The sequence below is a fragment of the Ostrinia furnacalis genome, unplaced genomic scaffold, assembly GCF_004193835.3.
Source record: "Ostrinia furnacalis isolate ACB-3 unplaced genomic scaffold, ASM419383v2 OfSCF7505, whole genome shotgun sequence".
NCBI classification, from domain to species: Eukaryota; Metazoa; Arthropoda; class Insecta; order Lepidoptera; family Crambidae; genus Ostrinia; species Ostrinia furnacalis.
The window spans coordinates 80,065-96,963 of record NW_021137744.1 but is presented as its reverse complement, the minus strand read 5'-3'; the positions used below and the strand labels follow the sequence as shown (position 1 = coordinate 96,963).

The 16,899-nt window shown below is 37.4% G+C and overlaps 1 protein-coding gene across 1 annotated transcript; it reads left to right on the top strand.

Annotated features, from left to right (window-relative positions):
- Positions 1 to 370: 370 nt before the first annotated feature.
- Positions 371 to 15,666, top strand: LOC114364937 (uncharacterized; the record flags this gene model as incomplete). Its single annotated transcript, XM_028321294.1, has 8 exons — positions 371 to 509; positions 4,147 to 4,263; positions 5,226 to 5,474; positions 11,686 to 11,790; positions 12,273 to 12,503; positions 13,949 to 14,108; positions 14,572 to 14,714; positions 14,972 to 15,666. Coding segments are annotated over 8 exons (1,231 nt in total), but the record flags the coding sequence as incomplete, so codon positions are not given.
- Between the last annotated feature and the right edge of the window lie 1,233 nt (positions 15,667 to 16,899).

Below are 16,899 nucleotides of genomic sequence, written 5' to 3'. Positions count from 1 at the left end.
AGCAAAAGTATGGAATCACCCCTTTGTGTTCCAAGCGGTCTTAAGAACTGAATGACTATGTATCGTATGTATCTTTGGTATCAATTTAAAGTTTTTAATATCACCTTTAAAATGGTACCATTTTTATTGATCTTCTATTAGGGTTCGGACAAACCAACGCGATCACAGCGCGATCAGCCGGCGTGCAGCGATGGCGACCAGACCTAAATGCATTGATCGCCATCGCTGCACGCCGGTTGATCGCGCTGTGATCGCGTTGGTTTGTCCGAACCTTTAGTCATTTAATTCTTATAATCGCTCGGAATAAATAGGGTGATTCCATATTTTTGCTCGCGAGTGTATAAATTAAAATATATTTTTCTCCCTACAGATGGTCCCACGGGCTGCTCTTCCACCAGGCGATAGTTGACTGCGCGCGCGCGGCCATCTTGCTGCCACTGGGCATCGCCGTGTTTCGATGCCAGCCGGTGTACAAGTGCTCGCTGGTTGAAACCGCTTTTCTTTTATTGGTATGTACCAAATTCACTTATTGTCTCCTGAAAAAAAAATTTACACGTTCAGACTTCAGTGTCAATTAGTAGCCATCTTTTATTATCTGTTATAACAATAGTAATTTGTTATTATTTTTGAGACCGTTTTAACTATAGTTGTAATTACAGAATAGTAATAGCGAGAGCGACTTTGTCTTTATGTACTACTAGCTTTCCGCCCGCGGCTTCGCCCGCGTGGAATTTTGTCTGTCACAGAAAAACTTTATCGCGCGCGTCCCTGTTTCAAAAACCGGGATAAAAACTATCCTATGTTCTTTCCCGGGACTCAAACTATCTCTATGCCAAATTTCATCAAAATCGGTTGCGAGGTTTAAGCAGGAAAGCGTAACAGACAGACAGACAGACAGACAGACAGACAGACAGACAGACAGAGTTACTTTCGCATTTATAATATTAGTTGGGATTAGTTGGGATACAGGGTGGAAACGATAAGTGATCTCATTCGATTATTTCTAAACCATACAAGATATCGAAAAACTGGTTACTGATCCTGAAAGTGCTTCACGAGCTCTATCCAACGGTACCAATAATAGGTTACAAAATTAACTGGATCTATCCGAAAATTAAATGTTTTCAGTTTATTTGGGCTTAAAGTTTTATTTGATTAAATTATTCATTTACTTTTCATCTTACATAGGTAGAAAAGTTGGAGTAATTATTACAGCAGACTCCAGTTTGCTCGTAAAAAAGTAGCTTGAAGCGGGGAAACGACCGAAAAACTCGCTTTGAACAGTTTAAAAAAACCTTTCACAATATTTTCCTGCATTTGACGTTTTCTTTTTAATTTATTACGGGAATTAATTTATTATTATTGTAAATTATCTACGGGAGATTGTTACAAATTTAATTTAGAGCTTTTGTTTCTAATAATTTGTGGGCTTTTTTACGTGTTTACGAAAAAAGCGACATTTGAAAAAACCTTTCACAATATTTTCCTGCATTTGACGTTTTCTTTTTAATTTATTACGGGAATTAATTTATTATTATTGTAAATTATCTACGGGAGATTGTTACAAATTTAATTTAGAGCTTTTGTTTCTAATAATTTGTGGGCTTTTTTACGTGTTTACGAAAAAAGCGACATTTGAAAAGAGAGTACAATAACGTTTTCTAACATTTTAACACAAAATAATATTTTTTAGGTATCCTTTCAAGGCTACAGTTTATTATAATCTCTATAACGGGAAATTCGTCATTTATAATAGTTCAATGTTCTTTCAACTGACATTGACATGGGTAGCTTAATCCTAGATTATTATATCATGTACCTAAGAGTTAGATCAATCCTTCGTTATTAAATACCTACATAATCTATTCAGAAAAGCTGTCATCGCCTTTTGCTTACAAGCTTGTGGAACATACACAAACCAGTACTCTTAGGCTCCATCTTACTTTAACTTTAATAAACGTCAAAAATCTGTCCAACTCCATACGAAAAACACTGGTTAACCTTATAGTTACTGTCAAAGTTAGGTGGTGCAACTCAGCCTTAATGACACCGGCTTTTGTCTCAAGAAGGTAAAAAATACCCAGTAATTATACACCCGGGTAAGATGGGGAATCGCATCCATCGCCTGCAGGCTTAGTAACAAATTAAGGGCAGGCCACCGCTGATTTATCGGCACTTAACGTCGCGTTGCCACCGGATAAGAAACCGAGAATAATGCTGGCAGTTAATACAGGTATCTTAGCCTGGAAGTTAAGAGTCGAAGGTGGTACAAATGTTTGCAAAAAGGGCAAAAATCTCTATGGCTGAGTTGCACCACTTTCCTTTGGCCATAAGTTTAACGATACCGCGGTGCTTTTTGTTTGGAGTTTGACAGATTTTTAACGTTTGTTAAAGTTAAAGTAAGATGTGCAACCCAGCCTACATCTTTTGTTTAGCCAAATGAAGTCCACCGATGGACTGCTTTATACATAATGAGACTATGTAAAAGAAAGCTTAATAAAGACAATAATTTAATATGATACCTTCGACTAATTTATCTAAAGTTATCAAAAATGTATAAAGTTATTATATTCTCCAGCCCTCATAAAAGGAATCGTATTTTAAGTTTATGAATAGGTTCTAATCTTTACGTTTAATTAAAATCAACAGAGTACATAGAGAGTTCCATAAGCTTTTGGATATCCAAACTTAATCGTACCCAAGCAAAGTTATAATCCGCTATTCATCATACCGGATCGTTAATTTCTGAGCTTCGCGGGAAAAACACGCTTAAAATAATACAGGGTGTCTCAGAGTTAATGGACCAAGTAAATGAGGATTAAAATTAATTCAAAATATCAATTAAATTGTTGGGACAGTTAAGCACCTATAAGTACGCAAGATACGCTTTGTCTTGAAGATTTTTATTTAAAAGAGCTAAAAATCTGTGAATGAACGTTAACGTTATAAAAATGGCAGTAATTCACTCCAACCTAATCTTGGGATACCTATTTTACTAGGTACGAAAAAACAAAGAGGTGCTAAACTTTCCATTATCTCTAAAACGGTCTAACCACTTTAGGAGCGGTTTTCTGTGAAAGGTTTGTGAATCTTTAGCGATGATTCTTAAAAACATTAAGGTACAGTTACACATGCTCATAAGATATCATGCGTATTAGCATGCTTAAAACAAGCGTGTCTCGAACAACTCGAAATGAGCATGCTTATTAATAACAGTGCTTCGACATACATGCTACTTAGCAGCAATTGCCCAATAGTAGCATGCTTTTGTGCTAGTAATGAGCATGTGTGACCATCTTTGATGACCACCTTTTTCCATAGCAAGTCTAAATTTTTCATTGTTTTTGGGCTTTAAGACCAGGAAATATACTTCAAAATATTTATGATGGTAACTATTTTCCCTCTTCCCTTGGGTTATTCATTGAGTTGCTCGGCTTGCACACCCTGTATGATAAACCGTTACTTTTGCAATAAATTTCCACACAGACGAATTACTCTACCTAATTCTTATACGCGAATGAAACTGAATAATAACGCAATTTAGCCCCACCTTTTGTTCTCAGACATTTAGGGCACCAATTTATTATATGAAATGATCCATTGATGCTTTATATCCATGTATGTATGTAGTATTATGGAAATAAAAGGATTCCTAGTGCCATATAAAGTAGAGTCGTCAGTCATAGCTCAGGGTAACGCAATGTGTATGATAGCCAGTTTTTTTTCCCCACAATTTGTAATACTTAAAGATGGAAACCATATGGGTGGGACATTGTATAGATATTCGTCGTTATAGTATAGTGCCTTTTTAATTGATAAAGGTACTTTAGATCTACACCAACGTTCTCTACTTTTAATGTTCTGTGAACCATGTTATGTTTTAGAGATTGTCAAAATATTTAGGCTGAGTTGCACTACCTAACTTTGACCGTAACTATAACGATACCCGGTGCTTTTTGTATGGAGTTCGACAGATTTTTGACGTTTGTCAAAGTTAAAGTTTAAAAGCCTTAAACTGTTTTTTTTATCCTGAATGTTTAAATCCAAGTTACCCATTTTCAAAGTAGAAATTAGAGTCCATACTTTTAGTTCTTGCTTCGCCGCCATGTTATTTGAATTGTTTTATTAATTTGTATTTCTTTGTAGGTGACGGTGTCCACAGTGAACATGCTAACGACGGTGCTAAACGACAGTCCTATCTTCCCCGAGAACGAAGAAGAACAAGCAGATTTGTCTGCACCATTACTGATGGACAGTCCACAGGTAAGGCTCGGTGTTCACCAAGGCGGAGTGGAGCAGAGTGTGTTGAATAACTAATCAGGGGCGTAGTGTGAGTTTACGTTAAACGCATCTCTATTAATAATTTCTTTCTTTCTCTCCACAAAGAAGTAAGAAGATACAATGTAAATTCGTAAAATTTACACCTATATCTTCAAATAATGTTCCAATATACGAAGGCCATTCGTCTATTTCATTTATGTTTCTTTTTACTCGTACTTGTAAGTTAGCGTAATATTAAATCTAGAGCACTAAAACACTTTTATACCTAAAGAGAAATGAGGTTTTATGGTTATGTACAGACCGTACCTATTTTTTTGCAAAATGTATAGTCGACAACACATCTGACGTGTTTTTTGTTTCGTAAATCGCACTTAATACTACTTCTCATTATAAAAACGAGTTATAAAAACATAATGCCTCAGCCTTTAGCTTGATGTACCATCATCCGAACTGCGATATTCTGTTTAAATTAGATCAAATACTTAATTACCTGCTGTCCTAAAATTGCAATCACTACAGGAATGATGACTTATAAAGGTCATAGCAGACTTATCAACTCGGAAAGAGATCATCACCGTATCGCCTTTCACGAGCTGTCATCATCATATAGATAACGGGACTATTCCCAGCTCTCGTTCCCACCACTGCAACTCCTGTGTAGCCAGGATCTACAGCTTGACCGCCACAAAAACCCAACCAATGAAGGGCAAGTTTGTCCCGGGGGAAAGTTAAACTGTCATTGGACCCGCAACGAAATTAATCAGAAGAACATAGGAGGAGTTCGAAATTAAGGTTCGACTTTCCTCAATTGCAAAGCGGATGACAGGTGACAAAGGTTTAAAATCATGTAGATAAGTGTACTAAGTCCTTAAGTTTGCATGTATTGAAGTATGTATTTAATAATAATGTGTGTTATATAAGTCACAGATAGAATTTTGTTGCAGTGTGTCCTCTTCGGAACGTTCATGATATGGTTCGCGTCGATCACAATAAACCTCGGGCCTACATTCTTATCCGGGGCGTTGGCTGCCAGCGCCGGGTCTTACGGGTCGTACGGTCCCTCCCCGTCCTGCCCCCTAGTAAGAGGGCCCTTCAGGCACTACGTGCTGAACGCCCTCTGGATCGGGGTCAACGCCGTCTGCGTCGGCCTGACTCTCTTCCACCTGAAGAAACTCCACAGGGATCTTACAAAGGTATCCATGATTGGATTTGTTCCAGAATTTTCCGAACAGATGGCATGGAGAGGTTTTGAAATGTATACTAAAAGCCACGAGACCAGAGAAATTTGGTAAAATAATAAGTGATAATAGAATACAAGGACTCGTAAATTATAGCTAAACGAACCAATGTTTTTGCAAAATCATTAGGTATTGTTTTCGAGAACTTAAGAAATTAATAGGTACTAACTTATATTACTTTTGGAAGATTCGTGAAGAACAGTTTCATGAAACTCTTTTGTTTTAAAATTGAATGATCAAACGAACTTACCAAGTGAAGTTCGATCTAAATTATCCTGTTTTCGCCGAAGAGATTTATTTTACCATGTAGTACCCCTGTACGACAACCCAATCCGCACACAATATTCAGCGTAGTAGTATTAAAAAACAAAAGAGCGGGCAACCCCACCCCTACCACGCTGTGGGCTCGGTGTCCGAGCGGTCTCATTATATTTAGAGAAGAGATGACATTGACGTTTACCTCCAGGGAAGAAGATATAGAAATCTTCGGGTTGGGAGGGACCTTAAATCTCTTCGGCGAAAACAGGATAATTTAGATCGAACTTCACTTGGTAAGTTCGTTTGATCATTCAATTATCCTGCTTTCGCCTCCGAGATTTATTTTACCATGTAGATGTTTAGAGCATGGATCAATGTCCATGTTAAATGGTTAAGAGAGTAAATGTCAATGTACTAAATACATAATAAAGCAATATTTTTGTATTATAATCGTATTGCATCACTTATTCATAACAATAACAAGTATCACGGTCTCAACAAGATTTTGTTCATTATAGAGTATTATTATATACATTTATTTGTACTTCTATTAACTGTTAAGTACGACTACTGATTGTAAAAAGTTGCCAAGACAGTTGACAGAGCATCCTGTCTATCCAGCACACTGGCTAATTGAATCAACGTTGACAGCGGCGCAAACCGCAGGCAATACTGCCGCGTGTCGCGTGCTGTGTGGGCCGAACACCCTCGTGTCGACACTCCTTTCCTATATTTATCCAGTTTCATCTCAGAACTGAGCTTGACGACGGTAGTGGTTAACACCGAATCGATCACAGTGACTGCAAAGCTAACACTCTGATTGTTGTAAAACATAAGCTCACTTGCATTTTAATTAATAAATAAATAATGTGGTTAATTAAAACTTATTAATTTATTTGGATACAGTTTGACCAGTATTCCAAAACAGTATTAATTTGGATTCCAAGTAACACTGTTGCGAGGAAAAAGTTTGGTTTCTATTTAATAGCACCTTTTAATAGCAATCTTTTGATTCTTGAAACCTGACCTATAAATTATATTATTTATTTAAATAATTATATATTTCAATAAATTATATGATTTCACTAACGATATTGCTAAGCGGTGGTTATTTAATGTTATTATAGGATGCACCCGACTTTAGAATATGCTAAGAAAATAGAGTAAGGTAGGTACAATGATGTAATTGAGCATTGTAAAAATATTTATTTGTCAGTCATTTAGTGTAGTGGTTTCAAAACGGACTACTATGCCGAGAGGTCCCGGGTTCGATCCCCGGCCGGGCAGAAATTGAATTGATACATTTTAATTTCTGTGATGGGTCTAGGTGTTACTATGTATAATATGTACTTATGTATATAAAAACGGTATTTAAGTATGTTTATATCCGTTGTCTAGGACCCATAGCTTTGCTCAGTGTTTGGGACTAGGAGCGTAGTGTAAAATGTCGAAGGAAGGATATTTATTTATTATTTGCGGAGTGTATAGCGGAGTCTGGTACGTTTTGTTTGATCCACGACTGCCAAATACAAAACTTACTGCAAAGGAAAGGTAAGCTTAAATGGGCAATATGGTACTACTGATGTACCTGTTGCCCCAGCATTCTATTTTTTTTTTTTTTTTTATTATTATTATTATTTTTTTTTTTTATTTATTTATTTTTTAGTGAAAAAACGTATTAACGTCTAAAAAAAAAAGGGTCGCCATTCTAAGGCGAATTAATTGGAATTAATTCATGTTAATCGTGTAGAAATCTCTACGCCAGACGATAAAATATGAATTATGACTAAATATCAAACAAAGTTCAAGAAACAAAAAATAGGTTTATGTCATGTACAGAAACCAAAGCGTCTAACATTTTCTGAGACAATATTAAACCAAGTTCCTACTCCGTGTCTTTATTCAGACACCTTGATTCAGTCAGCTTCAGTATTATGACTGTGATGATTGAATTTTTATAATCATGCTAAGAAAAAATAACAAAATACTAATTCTCAATTTATACTTCATAGAAAGGGAAGAAAGACTCATTCATTATTATGAGTTTGTGGCAGCGTTATCAATTCGTAAAATAAAATCGCATTATTTTTTGGTATTATTAAAAAATGTCCTTAATCTAAACTAAAGGTTACAAGTAGTGGTAGTACTGGTAGGTACCTACATAATACATAGTTTATTTTATGTGGTTGATTCGTTCTTTGACTGACCAAAGTCCACTAGTCCGGTTGTTATTACAAGCGGCCCGATTTATTTTTTGATGCGTCAATAATTTTCTATTACATTGATTACAATGTAATTATTATTGTGTTATATTTATAAAGGCATAGTTATTATCGCTTTAACGCATAATAAGATACTTTGCTTGTCTAAAAGATTTAGCAAGATAAGAAATGATTCAATGTATTTCATGATGTCGCATCTCTTCTTATGAGAATTCTAACGTTATACATAAATAGTTTATACGAACCAATTGTAAAACAGTACATGGAGTTAAAACTGACCTTTTTTTTTTTTTTTTTTAAATAAATAATAATAATGATGATGAAGCCTTACTTTGTAAGACTATCAATAGTATTATTAGCATTAATCATACATTGATTAGTAGGTACAAACCTACATAATAATGTTTTTCCAATACAAGAAAAAAATGACGTCATCTTAAGTACCGATACCGATACAGTTTAAGGAAGCTCTTAGATTTTATCTATTATTTATAGATACAAGCTGGTGAGACGTCATGAATAAAAAAATAAACTTTGTAAAAATATCAGGGCTAAAGAAAGGCCGCAAAGAGACAAACAAAAATGTTGCCTGTTTGTTCAGATACAAAACAAGCATCCGTTAAAATAAGACCATAATTCTATTTGCTTTTCAGTGGCTATCGTGTTTATGTAATAAACATATTATATTAGTAATAAGTTTCTTTAAACCATAAATGAATCTTTTGTTAAAAGTTTAATTGCGGTTAAAATATCATCCCTTTTGAAGTGCTTAAACCACATAAACTTTGTTTAGCATCTTATATAAACGCTATCTAAGTCCACCATCTAGGAACATTTTTTTTTTTTTTTTAACAAGTGGGTAATCTCAGAATGTACTCGTGTTGACGGATGCGATTAAGAATATTCTTAATATCAACGTCTCTGCGCCGACGTGTATAATTATTTGTTTGTATAATTAATTATGTTTACTCGCATGGTTATGATGATTATGAAAAAAATCATCTGGGTTCGATTCGGGAATCGAATAGGTATCTCGGTACAATAAATTCTGTAACCGGATAATATGTACATTGCATTTAAAATAAAAATATTTTAAGCGGCCAGCACATACCTGTACATAGATGGCGCGTCGTCTAGGGACGCGGGTTACCTTGGTGTTCTGGTCGGTCTTTAATGGCGCTTCCCGCGTTGCGCTGGCAGCGCTGGGCATGCGGCGGCGGCGGCGCGGCGCTGCGGCGTAAATAAAGGCGCCTGCGCTTGTGGAAGGCGGCGTGGTTGCGCCGCGGGCGGGTGATAGGTCTTAGCCCATCATACCATACAGCAGGGCGTAGCTTGTCGGTACGGCCTCTGTATAAAGCCTCGATTCACACAGTTATGCGAACGGCTAAAGCTTAATTATATATTCAGTGCAGCAGCCTGGATTAGTTGTCATATCAAATAAATACCTCTTTTCCCGTTTTAGAGGATTATAATGAGTTATAGTTGTCGACCGTCGATGTAATTGGTCGACCGACCGGAAATGTAGAAAGATCTTTGTAAGTTTCCAACAAAAAAAATGTGAGACTGATAAGTACTCAAAATCACAATGTCAGTTAATATGAGTCGTTGCATAGAAAAAACGACATATTGTCATACTTCATATATAAAGTAGGCATTTATTTCCACTTCGACTCGGTTCGGTCAACAAACCGGCCTAAGGTTTATTTAGGATCTTTTATTCTGACCTTATAATAGCAAGTAATGAATCTACATAAATGCACTTTGAATTTTGATCTGATACTTATTTCTTTCTTACTAGCCTTTGTATTTAGACCAATATCGATTGGTGTAATGTATAAAAATACAAAACAACAAAATTATTCAGTTACCCTTTGTAGCATTGAACAATGTGTATGGCCACAGGGTCATCGGTCGTTATAAAAGCAGGCGGAGGCTCGACTGGGGCGAGTGCGTCCGCGGCGCCGGGTCATCAGGCTCCAAGACGGTTGATGGTTCATAAGGTGTAAGGCCAAGAAGGCAAGCTCTTAATGTGGGTAGTTTCGTACAAACGCAACATTTTTCTGTATGAGCTCATTATGTTCTGTTTTTACGGCTTTTTAAAATGGCCGAAAAGAAGATACTTAACTCGTAAAAGTGAATAATATTACAATACCTGGCTATCTCGGTAGTTAATATCTCGTTTTTACTCGCTAGAGCAAAAAACGGCTACTGGTTAAAAAATAACCGAACATAAAGTGGCTGCTGGTTAATATCTCGTATTAACGCTACTGGTTAAAAAATGACCCGCAAAAATGACCGAATATAAAGTGGTTGCTGGTTAATATCTCGTATTAACTCGCTAGAGCAAAGAATGGCTACTGGGTAACATCTCGCATTACCTCGGAGCAAAAAAATGGCTACTGGTTAACATCGCGCGTTAACTTGGAGCTAAAAATGGGTCAAAGTTACGCGTCGTGTCACAACGCTTATAATAAAAATGTACGAGCACTTGCACAAAATAGTTGTTACAACCAACCTTTTGTTGGGTCTAATTCTCGTCACTACACTGCACAACTTAAAATAATTACGTTTTTTGTCGGTAAAAACGTCCTGGTGACGTCACTTAAGCATTTTTCTTATACTGCGTGCGGTCGTTGCGCGTGCGCACAAAGGAATGAGACCGCTCGGACACCGAGCCCACAGCGTGGTAGGGGTGGGGTTGCCCGCTCTTTTGTTTTTTAATACTACTACGCTGAATATTGTGTGCGGATTGGGTTGTCGTACAGGGGTACTACATGGTAAAATAAATCTCGGAGGCGAAAGCAGGATAATCAAAGTTGAATTTACTTTAAATTTTCGCGTTATGACGTCATGGTGAAAATTATAGGTAGTCGCCTCTTTCACTACCAGTAAATTAATGAAAGTGAAACATAGTAAGCTGAATTTAGATTGTTTTACTTACAAAAAGGTTTTTTTCTTATCGTTACGTCTAAAACGTCTCTTTTTCTCTGATCTCGTGGCAGTAAATAATGTACGTGCTTCGTTTCCTTCGTTTGCCTTATCATATCCATCTCCATTAACGAGAATTTGTACCATAAACTTCTCCATGATATTTGAAATCATTGTATGGTCATAAAACCATCCACAGCTTTGTGAAAAATCTAGCAATAGCAGACATTGAATGACACAGTTCCGTAGACGTGCTAGTCCACAACGCGAAGGAGTGTACGTAAGCAGTACAAGTAAAGACTCAAGCAACATCAAGGAAATAGAGTCCGAATACCGAAGTCATAACGTGCATATTTCATTGAGCCAAGTTATAGAATTAAATTTCTGCGCACAGTTTATCGACTCGGCCTGAAATTTGCACCCTACTATGCAACGATGTACGAACCCTATTTGCATGAAGTTACTTTTCTACGCTCTCAATTCCATCGCCTCTGCTTACGCGCACTCACAAAACTAGCCCGAAACTCGTTGAAACTCACGAAGTCATCCACATAATTTGGAGTTGCTGCAATATTGTGCATACACTAGTCCATTGGCCGGACTAGGAATATTTGTTGGTACATTGCCAATATCTCGCAGCGTTCGTAAATAAGATTTAAATTTTCGGGATTCGATTTGGGCGATGTGTACTGCATCATCCCATTGAAAGCTGTTGTCTGCTAGGGGTTTTCGATAAATTTAAATCTTATCGCATGCAGGCTAACGTAGAGGCAGTTCGAGTAGCTGGTTTAGTGACGACCCTAGTCAGCATGGCTGGCGACAACAGGCGCATGGACTCTCTGCCCAACAGCGTTGGACCCAGGGTACGTATCATGCACGACATTTAGTTTTGCAACCACTGGATACTCTTCTAGATGCTGTAGTTTGTATCGTAGTGTAGCTTCTTGGATTTGTATAACTTGATCAAACCTTGTTTCTTCAACCTGTCTTTTCAAAGTCAGAATTTAAACAGAATGCATCTCTAAACAGATATTTAGCTGGCACTTTCTTTAAAAACTGGAGCACAAATACCTTGTCATCCTTTTTCCCTTGAATTCTCTTAAAAACAACTATGCTCTTTTCCCCTTTGCCCCGGCTACACATTTTCAAGATTTTAAATAGAATTTTAGAAATTATTATACAAAATTAATACAGATATCGCAAACCCTGATGAGAACCTCATGGGCTTGTGAGTATATTGGATGCAAGAGGTTAGAAAATTCTATTAACTCCGTATTGTTGACATGAAACCTTGACAAAGATTATTTGTGGCCAGTTTGATTTGAGACTTTTTCTTTCTGCGCAGACTGTTGACGGAGCGCTAGCCGATGGCCAATGCAGGTCTGGAGCTAGTGCCAACCTGCCTCTTGGAGGAGGCCGTCGCCTGCGAGGGTACCTTGCCAGGGTAGAAAGGGAGGGAGTGAGGCGAGTCCGCATGTTTCTGGTCATCACGGCAGCTTATGTCCTCTTCTGGGGACCGCTGTTTATAATCACGCTGTTCCATCACCCGGCTTTGACGTCACACGTTGCTTATGAGGTTAGTATGAGACTATGAGAATACTTATATGTTCGTCAAACAAATAAGATTACTTGTCGAAATTCAAAAATACCTTTTTTACAAGATTAGTTCTACATTTTGCTGCATTCAGTTTCCAAGCTGAAGCTACTGAAGACATTTAACTATGCAATAACCTTTTATGACTCTCGCTTTCGTAGTTCACGAGAATTGTGTAATTCCGAGGATCAAAAGAGCATTAAGGATGTCCGAATTTCTTTAGCGTTCTCATGAAATCACCAACTATTTTCCGTCCCAAAATTGGTGTCGCATACATAACCTTCTTAGAGTCGATATAATAGATACTATGATATAGCATACTAAGTAATGTTAAATGGATAAAGTAATTGTTTACCAAACAACCTTGGTAGATTTCTAACCTAAATGTTACAACAAAGACCTTTTAAGTCTACATGAAATTCTAATAGAGTCTCGTAAACGATACGTGCTACGCGTGATATAACCGAGATTAGACGCCGCAGGCGTCTTAAGAGTTATGTATGTTTGCCCAGCGATATACAGTCGTTTCGTTTACCTACATTATAGTTGTACACACACCAACACCATCGCAAAACGGGAATATAGAAGTTGTATTAGGTGTTCTTTTGCAACAAAAATATAAAGTCTGACATGCTATCGACTGTACGTACATTTACTCGTATATACTAGTTAACCACTATGCGGAATGGCATGCCTAAATGCGTCGTCAATATTCGTGTCACAGTTTAATAACGAACGCAAGCTGCGTGAATTTTTATTCATTTTTCCTGCACTAGAATAGATTGAAAATTGCAGGCAATTTTTTTGGCATTCTGTTTCTAAAAAACGAGGGTTGTAACCTCTGAAACACAGATTTGTACTTATAATCAGGACCCTTCAAGCATGTTTTAACCAGACTTCTTCTGCTCATTCGTTTCGCTCTTGGCAGAGCGGTCGTGGTCACGTTAAGGCGTTGTTCACATCGGTTGTAGAGGCGGATACAACTCTCCGCACGATCTCCCGCCATCTCTCTCTGTTGGCAGACTGTCTGGTGCAGTCACATACGCCGTCTCCCACTGCCGATTTCACTTGGTCGGTCCAGCCCATAGGTGACTTGCCACGCGATCGGGTTCCTTCGACTTTTCCTTGGACGAACAGTCGTTCTATGCAGTATCATTCCGCCTTGAGACATGTCCGAAGTACTGCAGTATGCGCGACACTACGGTTGATAACCAGACTAGGAACACAATAATAACCCAAGTGATTCAAGAGCCTTGAAGTAGAGAGGTCAAATTAATTAAGAACTGATGAGTAAGCAAATGTACTGTTAGCGCAGTTGCAATATCTGTAGAACAACTGTAGGCAGGGATACCTCTCCAATTAGAGTATTATGTAGAACTGTATGCAGATAAAATACCCATCTAAATAATGTATTAATTTCTTGACAGATGTACTTCCAAATAACGCTGCACATATCGTACGTGCACGCGGCAGTCAACCCGCTGCTGTTCATGGCGCTGCATCGAGCGCTGCGCCGCGCTGCGCTGCAGCTGTGCTGCGGCTGCTGCGTGCATTGGAGTCAGTTTGTGCTGGCACTCACTGCTGCGGGTAAGTTTTATTTAACTTTGTACTGAGAGCTGATCCCATGAAAGGTTAAGGTGCTGCTAAAAAAAGCTCGTGGATATCCAGCTTAGCTGCAGTTGGAGTCAATTTGTGATGGAACTAACTGTAATGAATGAGTTAGTTTTAATTGACCTTTGTACTTTAATATTAGTTGAACCATCTATGGAAGATTAAGGATCGGTAAAAGAGGTGTAGCACTATGCTCTAGGACTTTGAGGTGAACTGTAAGAAAAATAGTGGTGATCACAATAGATCGGTACCGGTCGTAGTAATTGTGGGACTTCATAGAACTAGAATAGCCGCTCAATGAAAAAAAAATGCACTAAGTCTTCTGCATCTGCAGCGTTCCAGCGGCTCAGATTGGTTCTTACTTCTATTTGGTTCTATTCTGTCATTACCTTACCTTGGCTCATTGAGATCAGGTTATCTGAGGAGTGTTTTGTTCCAGCTCAATCTCCACTAGCGCCGTCCTCGTTCTCGCCAGCGGCCGCGTCCCCCGAGCCGCCGCCGGCGCCGCCACCCCCAATGGCCCCTCCTGCCACCTCGGTCCCTGGCCCCCCGATGGGGCCGCCGACGCCTCACACGATGATGGTAATTACTTCTTATATGTAAGTGTTCACACCGTAATACGTGGTTTAATCACTCGCACTGCCCCGCACGTATACCCTTTAGTCTCCCCTGCGAGTCGTAGATAGAACTAGTAACGCATGAAGCGTCGCGTTTAGCGACGTCCAGATTAGTGGTTCCATAGCTGCCCTACTCTAAGTTAAATGATATCAACATCTCGTACTCAGAGTTGGGAAGTTGAGGAGTGTGATGCTGAGAGTATGTCGAGTTCGCGTGTGCAGGGAGACGAGGATATGATGGCTGAGGCTTGGAGCGGCGGCGTGCGGCGGCCCCCGCGGTCGCCGAGCCCCCTGCTGCCCGCCATCTGAGCCCGCCCCTCGGCCCCCGCGCCCCCCGCGTCCTACGAGTACACATATCCGCGCCGTACTCCAGCGAATATCTACTCTATCAAGATATAACTAAAGTGCATAGTGAATCGTAGCAGTGTCGTAGTGGATAGATAGGTTAACAATTTAGTCGTAATCGTTTCGTCTACTGACTAATCAAATGTGTGTACATGTGTAAAATAAAAGCTCAATTCTAAACAAACCGAGTGTAGATAATACATAGCACCAATTCTGTGTATGGACTCGATGCCAATTTAGACAATTCGAAAACAGAGTAAATTTTTATATTTTTGTCTTGAAATTATCTATGTAAATGTTAGATATAAAAACACCAAATAGATAGTCAAACGTCTTACACTTTAATGAATGTTAATAATAATAATATTGAACTTGTAGAACAATAAGTACATACAAATGTTAACAAATGGTTTTATTATGTTACCTATTGTTTTTTCTGTGGGCTTTTCAGACTATTATCTTTCCATTATGTCTATCTATTATTGTATAGTAGGTACACTTCTAAAGACTGATTCTCATTTTCATTCCGATATGTTTTATATTATTTTCGTCTAAAGCTCTATCTATGTATGTATAAGTACTAAGGGAAAGTCTATTATAAAATATAATAATATAAATAATTAGATATCTGTGACAAATTATGTATAGCACATATTGATTCATTCATTCATTAGATATTTATGATAAGTCTAATCACTGAGTTCCTGTATACTCTATTTGTAAAAAAACATCTTATGAAATAATTATTATGTAATATCTATAGGTAAAATATCTCGCTCTTTGACATTATTTTTTATGTTTTAATTAAGTTACGATAACTGTTATTATTTATTAATAAGTAGTGCCAAAATGATAAAATATGTATTGTTAACTAAATAATATATTTATTTGTTAAAAATTACTTCGTCCTATTTACAATTTCGTATAAATATACAAATCGTGTGTGTGTCTAGAGGTTCTATCATATATGTGGAGGTTGTAATATAAGTACCAATTATACGAGTATGATTCGAGAAAATAAATTGTACGGAAATAACAGACCACTGTAAATTACAAATTTCGAATATATAAATATAACAGAGAAAAATAAATTGATGAAAATAAAAAGGTTTATTAAATATTCTACGAGTTTAATTATTTTCTGTTGTTATAGGCATCTCCTCTCTGAAAGTCTTTAGAAAGAAAGAATGAAAGAATTTTAAATATTCTAAAAATAAATTAATATGAAAGTACTTTTACATCCATAGAAGTATGAAAAATTCCTCAAATCTTAAAGAAGAAGAAATAAAGAAAGAAAGAAAAAAAATTGGATTAGAATAATTTCATTTTTGGTTTCACAAAATAAAATAACATACCTTGTACCTACTCGTATCCTCCGTTCCCCATCCTATTTCCAATAAAAAAGCTGATTATCTGGCAAATTACCCAGAAATATTAGGGTTGGTAGAGTAAGTAGGTATTTTCTTCCCAGTCCATAATTTCGCAAATTTTTAGGCCCAAATTGCTTTGAACATGACAAAGCGCCTTATCGTCTCGGTTTAGGCAATATTGTAATGATGATTAAGTTCAAATTTTGTGTGCAAGGAATAAAATCAAGAGACTCAATAATTTCGTTGTAAAATATATTTTTACCAAAATTACTAGTGGTTAGCAAGGCCAAAAAGAAAGGAAAAGTAAAAAGACTATTTTTTAAAACTAAATACTCGCGCCCACCTTCGCCCTTTTAATAATTTTCCATCAGGTGAGATCTCTAAGAGCGTTTAGGCATGTCCGTTGTAGTTAAAAAAGATGATGTTATCTTTATT